This window comes from Octodon degus, unplaced genomic scaffold (genome assembly GCF_000260255.1).
Source record: "Octodon degus isolate 3935 unplaced genomic scaffold, OctDeg1.0 scaffold00046, whole genome shotgun sequence".
In the NCBI taxonomy this organism is placed as follows: Eukaryota; Metazoa; Chordata; class Mammalia; order Rodentia; family Octodontidae; genus Octodon; species Octodon degus.
The window spans coordinates 6,999,450-7,008,130 of NW_004524622.1; the positions used below are offsets into that span (position 1 = coordinate 6,999,450).

Here is an 8,681-nt window from a genome sequence, read left to right on the forward strand (position 1 = left end):
AAAAAAAAAAAAAAAAATCAAGTTTTGGGCCTGGGAAATAGCTCAATGGAATAAGTGCTTGCCTGGCAAGTGCAAGGTCCTGAGTTCAACCTCTGGTACAAAAAAAATAAATAAATAAATAAAATAAAACAAATCAAGTTTTACAAAAACACACAAAATTTGAATTTAATATTCAAATATGACAGACCCAACATTGACTTTTCTAGACTTTATTCCAAATTTGCAAATTTTTACTGGATATATATTGGTGATATGCATACATAGTAACTAAAAATATAAAAAGGAAAGAAAAATAGAGTCTGGGAGCAACAGTTATTTGTGTATAAACAATTTCAAAAGAAAGTTAAGGAAGAGCAGGAAACTGTCAAAATGAGAAGAGTATAAAGACTTCAAAACTTTTTGAGTGCCACGTTGGTTTAAAATTTTGAAGCATTTTAAAATTTGAGGGAGGTGGGGAGACAGCTGAGTGGAATAAGTGCTTGCCTGGCACGTTAAGCTCCTGAGTTTCATCCCTGGTACCACCAAAATAAATAAATAAATAATAAAATAAGATAAAGTTTGAATGCCCTAATTAGGGACCATCAACCTGTAAAAGGAAAGCCAAGACTAATTCACAGAATTAGTCATTAAGGTTTGAGGATAATAAGTATTTCCGGTGGAATCTTAAAATTCTTGACTGAAAAGTCATGGAGAAAAAAGTGCCAAAGATTATGCCATAAAGACAAATATTTTCTTATTGTAATTAGCACAAGGTGAAGCTTTATGTATATGTATATAAAATGTATGAAACTTCATGGGGCCGGGGAGATGGCTCAGTAGAATAAGTGCTTGCCTGGCAAGCGCAAGGGTCTTAGTTCAATCCCCGGTTCCGCAAAAAAAAAAAAAAAAAAAGTATGAAACTTCAAACATGAATTTCTTATAATTCAAAGTAATTATATTCTGTCAAAGAATATTCTAAGCTTTCATATCAAAACAATAAAATTTAACTTGAGCAGCAATGGTACACATGTATGTATACACACCAATACATACATGTGTACCGAACTATATTTACTAACACATCTGTGTCACCATGAAATTTTCTTATGGTAGACTTTAAAACTTCATTCACAGGCTCAGCCCAGAATTAAGTTTCATCCAGAATTAGAAATGCTAATGCAAACAAGAACCTCCTCAGGGGAAAGAGTCTATCAGAATTCTTTGTAAATGTGAAAGTGGTGAACTCTCTCAAAAAAGAAGTTCTGTAAGGTCAAATGTTATAAAATTACTGAGTTGCACAAAAACTTTTAGAGTAGGTAGCAAACTTTCATTTCCTACAGATGGATCAGATTCTAATTTCTTTTCTCTCTCCTTTCTTCCTTCCTCCTTCCCTCCCTCTCTTTCTTTGAGACAGAGTCTTGCTACATAGTTCAGATTGGCCTTGAAATCCCAGCAATACTCCTGCCTTAGCCTCCTGAGTACAGGAATTACAGGTGTGTGCCACCGTATCTTGTATGGATTTTGATTTCTAAAAGTAACATTAAACACACAATTTGTAAGATGCAGCAAGAAGGCTCCACTGCCAAAACAACCTTTTATTACCACATCTGACTAACACAGAGGAAAACAGCATGTGGTTTAAACAGCAGAGAACAGACCCTGAGGCAACCATATAATAGATCTGAGGGAATCAAAGGCAAAGAGTAAGAATAATCAGAAACTGAAAGCCCTCAATTATGTCATGCTAATTAAAAAATGACAATATTGAAAATAGCTGCTTAATGAAAGTCAATTTGATATTAGCATGGCTACATACTAAAATGGGTTTAGATGGCACAATTACCATACTTAATGGAATATTATCAAGCCATAACTTTTACACACGGCACAAAATTTTGCTAACTAAAAAATCCCATAGATAGAATTTCTCTTTTTGGCGGAACCAGGGATTGAACTCAGGTCCTTGCGCTTGCCAGGAAGTGCTTATTCCACTGAGCCATCTCCCCGGCCCCTATACACTATTTATGACTCATATAATCAATACAAATTCTATTCAAAGGACCACCATTGTAATTCACAGACATCTAGACAGCTATTTCCAAGGCAATGTTTCTCAAGGAGGCTTGCAAATCCCCGGAGGTTACATTCTTAGGGGATCTATGAGAGCTTTGTAATCATTTTAAATTTAGTGTTCTCATATCAATAGTAACAAAAATTGATATGACTCTTAAAGTTAGGACAATCTATTTATAATCTCAGTACTGCCACACCACTCTGAGGCCTGCAATAGTTTCAACACCAAACTGCCACTGAACAGCACCTCTGTAACTCTGTAACTGAGTTGCTAACTCCTTAACTGAGGAGCTCGAAAAGGAAAGATCAATCATGGATGTCATATATCATTCTAAAAGCAAATGTCTCACTGCAGTTCAGACAGAAAAATGTAACAGGAAAGAGCACTACCAGACATCAAAACAGAGGCTACTGCCCAGTTTACATCCTATGCTAGCAAGGCCAGTAATAGTAATCCCCACTAACAGTGATATGCAAGGAATCTGATAAGAACTTCATATAGATCTACCAATTAATCTCAGTAACTATACAATGTATGGATCATTACCCTGATTATCAAAAATGAAATCTCAGATTAATTACTATCCCCAAGTACACAGAGTAGAATAAATGATTAGGAGGAATCAAAGTGATTCTTCACCATATTTAGGTTATAAATTGGAATTCCTGTCAAGATAATTATAGTGCATAATGAACTAATTCAATTGTCAAATTTACGGCAATGTAATTATAAATTTGTTGTGAGTTTAGAGTTCTTTTAAGAGCTAAGCATCAGGGGGCCAGCAAGATGGCTCAGTAGAATAAGCACTTTCCTGGCAAGTGCAAGGGCCTGAGTTCAATCCCCAGTCCTGCCCAAAAAAAAAAAAAGCTAAGCATCAGGAATTCAGAACTAGTTTTCTATGCATATGTATTTATATAAAGATAATCATAAAAATGTATCTAGGAACAGTGGTCTTAAATCATTTTTCTTTAAAAAATCCATTACTAATGGGCTGGGGAGATAGCTCAGTGACGTAAGTGCCTGCCTCCCAAGTATAGGGTCCTGAGTTTGATTCCCATACCAAAAAAAAAAAAAAAAAAAAAACAACCCTCAAAAGATCCTAGGTCGGGCTGGGGAGATGGCTCAGTAGGATAAGCGCTTGACTGGCAAATGCAAGGATCTGAGTTCAATCCCCAGTTCCACCAAAAAAAAAAAAAAAAAAAAGATCCTAGGTAATGCATCGACCCTGCATTTATTCCCAATGATAAACAAAATCCCCATGGCACATCAGCAATGATCTATAGTGTCCTGTGAGTACAAATGCTCCAAACTTCCCTGAGGTCAATCCTGGCTGACTCTGGGTGTGGTCCCCTTTTGGGCCCCTTTAAGACACAGCTTCAGAAGTGTCCCTGTGGTTGCTGACCTGCTGAGTCATCTCTACACTTCACCCTAGCAGCCCTCAAACCCTATAACATGTCACTGCCGAGGATGCCAACAACCTCCTGACAGCCACATGTCCTGCTCAGGCCCATGGTTCTCTTCTCAGTAGTGTTCTTCCCCTTGTTCTTTTGCTTTGCTGAGGACTGAATGCAGAGCCAGGCACAACCTAGGTGTGTCCTCTAGCTCAGAGCACACATCCTGCTGCTGCCCAGGCTGGCTAGGACGTGGGGTACCTCCTACCTCAGACTCATGGAGGGGTCCCAGGCAGCTGCCACCATGCCTGGCTCGGACAAGTATTTTCTGATTAGCCAACTTCAAAAGCCAGTCTTCACAATATTTCCTGATTATCATCTTTAATACAGTATATATTGTTGGGTGACTTTTACTTTGGTTCACGTGTGTGCCCAATACATTTAAGTTCCATGAGAACAGGGCCCTACCTAACCCAACTGGTTCCGTACTACATTCTCAATGCCCAAGTCTGTGAAAGTGTTCCCTAAACAAGCAAATGAACAGATCTATGTCTGTGGAAAGAAGCTGTCATCTAGCTTCCCAGTTATTTGGGAGAAAACTCACTAAGTGTCACTTAGTCCAGACCCAAGTTTGTCCTAGGAGAAGGAAGAAATATTTTACAAGTGAGCTGATTTCTAGAGAATACAATAAACACTAACAAAACTACTGTTCAAAATTCTTTGATTTTAGTCTGTACTGGACATCTTCAAGACAACATCAGAGCTGCTGGGGAATAAGCTGAGTGCCTGTGCACTGGGTGTTCACAGCTAGTGGCGCTTACAACAAAGGTTATTCATCATTCCCACAAACACAGACGCACATTAAATTACCTACTTCGGGGGCAGAAAAGTTGGCCTCAAGTATACTTAGTTAGCAAAAAAGAGCATTAAACCTAATGATTTTTTATCTAGCCATTTCCCCCTTTCTACATTAAAATCTATGTGCCTAACTCAAGTTTTCTAAGATTATGCTACTATTTTAATGAGATATTAAGCATCTATTTATTAATGAGCCATATCCAAGTAGTAAATACACATGTGATATATAGATAAGCCATCAGAAATGAAAACAAACAACACAGAAAAAGGATAATCAAAAATAGAATCAGTAGCCCCAGGTTTTCTTTTAGTTTTAAAGTGCTGATCCCACAACAATAGCACATTCTTTACAGGTCTCTTAACAGAGAGTATACAATCTTCAGCATTAGAGAAACAAAGGTTAACTTCATGAAAAAAAACTAGCAGTTGAAAATCAGTATCACCTTTACATTTTTCTTTAGAAATGTGTAATGCCTCTGGTTTGGCTTTGGTAGAAGAGTAAAACATTTGCTTATACATATAACTACTCCTTTACAGTATGTTTTTGTTTAAAAGCTAAGTTCTGAATAAAAGTTCTGAAAAAAAAACCTTGGTGTTTTAAAAACAGTTGTTTCTTCCATTTTAGAAAAAATGACATATGAAAGCTAAAACTATAAAAGGAACAGGAAACATACCATCCCATAGGCCTGCTGCTGGACCCAGTTGATATAATCATTCCGTATGTCCATCAATTCTTGAACCTCATGTATATAAAATTTATCATATTGTATAATCTGTCCTGTTTTCTCATTTACCTAAGGAGAAAAATATTAGCAAGCTTAACCAGAGACTGTATATAAGATAGAAAAATATTTAAGCAGAAAATAATTACTGAGTGCCTACTATATGCAAAATCTTAATTAAGTACAACCTGAGACACAAAGATTTATAAGATGAGATACCTGCATTCAAAACCCACTATCTAGTAGAAAAGATACAAATGGTTTTATAACATTATAAAACTGATATGTATGTATAATTACTGTGTTTATGGCCTCGAATTCACTTCAATCCTCCGGAATCAGCATCCACAGGACTAGGATCACAGGGGTGTGCCATCACACCCAGTAACATTAACAAACTTTAAAGCAATGTATAAAGCAACTATTATAAAACCAACCCAAAGTAGGCAAAAGCAGACAGAGACAAAGACAGAGAAACACAAAGAGTAAGAGAAAGAGAATGAAGGAGAAGGAGGAAGAGGGGAAGGAGGATAAGGACAGGGAGGAGGAGGAGGAAGAGGAGGAGGAGGAGGAGGAAGAGGAGGAAGAGGAGGAGGAGGAGGACGACGACGACGAAGGGAAAGACAGGAGGAGGGGGTGAGGTGAAGCAGCAATGAGAGGTACACTGTATTCCCAAGCCAGCAGAAAGCAGTGGTTTCAGCAGAGGAGTCTTAAGAGACAGAGCTTGCCAGGCTGACCAGACCGTGAAAATGAAAAAAATCACAGAAAGCAATCCAGACAGTGACACCCCCAAGTTGGTGTACATACTCTCCTCACTTACTTGGTTAACTCTTAAAACAGAAGTGTGCACAGTGTCACTTGGGGGGTGGGGAGCACAAAACAAAACAACTAAAACCCAGCCAAAAAACAGCAAGATATCCAAACTATGTTCTCTATGAACAATGGAATTAAACAATGTTCTCTATTAACAATGGAATTAAAAATAACAGACTTCAGAATATCTAATAAGTTACCCCAAACTGCACTTCTACACAAGACTCACAGGAGATCCAAAGACCCCTTAAAACTGTAAGACATTGCAAGACAAAAATCAGAGATCTAGAGAGAGACTGCAAAACAGTAACAAAAGTGAACCATAGCTGACTGCTCCCCAGTTTTTACTGGAGGGCTGTAACTGAGGAAACATAAATATGCCTAGCTATTATAGGACTATTTCCTTAACAGAAATAATGATATTGCAGCTATGTAGGAAAATGCCTGTTTTCTTGACAGCCAAATGCTAAAATACTAGAGGGACAACTGCATTGTACTTTGAAGTGATTTGCAAAAAGTGTATATATAAGCAGATATAAAGCAAATGAATGTAAACAACAGGTTAACAATTGCTAAATTCAGAACAGAGGATACATAGTTGTTTGTTAGATTTGTCTTTCAACGTTTAAGCATGAAGATACTCAAAATAAACTGGACAGGTGAGGGGGAAGGAATCTAGACACAGAGCCCATTCTAGGAAGACACTGGCATGAGCCACAGAGATGACAACCTGCCCAGATGGCCTCCCTGCACTGCTGGTCTTCAGAGGGGAGAGGCGTGCAGCAACCCTGTACCACAGGTGCAACCTGAAGCTCAGCAGAGCAGTGATAACGCTGCACACAACTCACTTAGTAAACAAGTCACTTACTGACCAAATTACAGGACCAGCGCTTGGTAAATGAAGAATGCTGTACTTACTGCTGTGCAGCAATGAGTTCTAGGGTGTTTTGTTGCAAAGCTTGTGGTGTTAAGAGTCGGTATATGGGGAAATAATTTAGGGTCACATCAGCAAACGACAGAATTAACAACACTATGAAAATTCTTCTGCTGGCAGAATGAGGTACAGTTAAGAATGAGTAGAGAATAGGGGTAAGAGAATAAGTCAGGATACTACTAAAAAATACAAGGTTTCTAGATAATAAGCAAGACCGTAGAAGGCAGATACCTATATGGATACAAAAATCAAGTTAAGAGTTCAAGACAACTTTCATATTCTAAGCCTGAGGAACAGATTTTCAAAAGCACTGAACAATTACATACAGCCACAAAAATCAGGAAAAGACAGTCTTGAGGCATCATAAGTTTGGTTTCTGGTACAAAACAAACCAGCATGGTACTGGCACAACAACAGACATGTGAGGCCAGATGTGGTGGCACATACCTGTAATACCAGCACTTGACTAAGGCAAGAGGGTTACTGTGAATTCAAAGCCAGCCTAAGTTACAAATAATGAGTTCAAGGCCAGCCTGAGCTAAATAGTTTGAAGATAAACTTGAGTCATTCGCAGGAAAATGGATGCACCTTAAGATTATAATATTAAGTGAAATAAACCAGCTTACATAGCACAAGATCTACAAAATAAAAATAGGAAGTAGGTAGATAGGTTTGGTGCAAATGGGAAGGGTTTCAAGAGATGGAGGGGGAGTCAAGGGCCAATGGAAAGAGTGTGCAAATGCACTATGTACATGCACCAGCTCCCTACAAGGACTGCAATCATCATGGTAAATTTGTTTGTTTTTTTTTTCGGAACCGGGGATTGAACTCAGGCCCTTATGCTTGCCAGAGAAGCGCTTAGTCCACTGAGCCATCTCCCCAGCCCACTGCAATCATCATGGAATGCAAACATGCACTAATAAAAAATAAACACTAGAAAAAGAATGGGTGTGGAAGTTGAGAATGAGAACTACAGTATTAAGCCTTTTATTTTTAAGTAAGGGAAGAGGATTAAGTGGCTTGAGAAAAAGGTTCCTCAAGGGCCCACTGAGGGCAACTTCTCTCAAGGAGGCTAAAGCTGCAGTACATGGAGGAGCAGTAAAAGCTCTAAAATAGGAGTCAGACATAGGCACCAGCCAGATGCTGCACTCTGAAGGAAACCAACATCAACAGAAATAACAAAGTTGGTCGAGCACACAAACTCAACTGGCTATATTTCCTTCAGAAAAATTTAAAAAGCAACTTTGTAATTTTTTTTTAATAACAGACACACTAAACCAACTATGCAATGTCTGAAAAGGAACAAAGGAATTTAGCAGAAGTACCACTGGAATCCAGTAAGTATGAAATGCCAGGCTCCACCAAATATGATACTGATAAACTAGAATGAAAATTAACTTAGTCCTGAGTATAGTGGCACACTCCTCTACTCCCAGCCTATATCCCCAACTGAGGCAAGGAGGGTCAACATGTGTTCCAGGCAAGCCTGGACTACACAGCAAGTTTAAGGTTAAGGTGAACTACATATGAAACCCTGTCTCCAAAAAAAAAAAAAAAAAATATTCAGAAACCAAGTTTGGTTCAAGAACACAATTTCAAACAGACTTGTGGAGAAATTACAGCTGAGAGTTAACTCAGCCAGTGATTTTATAACCAAAGACATAGCCAATTGAAACTGAAAATGGAAATTACACATTGAACAAAAGACATACACACAAACTTATATGCAACATCATAAGTTTCAAAATATGCATACAAAATCTGTATGGTAGATAACATTCAACAAGATGTCCTTTTCTTTTTTTTTTTTTTTAATTTTTTTTTATTTATTAGAGAGAGAGAGAGAGAGAGAGAGAGAGAGAGAGAGAGAGAGAGAGAGTGTGGTGTGTGTGTGTGGCCAGCTCAGCCCA

At 38.2% G+C, this 8,681-nt stretch overlaps 1 protein-coding gene across 4 annotated transcripts in view; it reads right to left on the reverse strand.

Annotated features, from left to right (window-relative positions):
- The window catches only part of Herc4 (HECT and RLD domain containing E3 ubiquitin protein ligase 4), a 119,936-nt gene that overhangs the window by 25,903 nt on the left and 85,352 nt on the right, over positions 1-8,681 (reverse strand). For all 4 annotated transcript variants that reach the window (XM_023716151.1, XM_004632038.3, XM_023716150.1 and 1 more), the window contains one exon: positions 4,977-5,096. In XM_023716151.1, the coding sequence (XP_023571919.1) occupies positions 4,977-5,096 (120 nt within the window). The remainder of the gene's footprint in view (positions 1-4,976; positions 5,097-8,681) is intronic.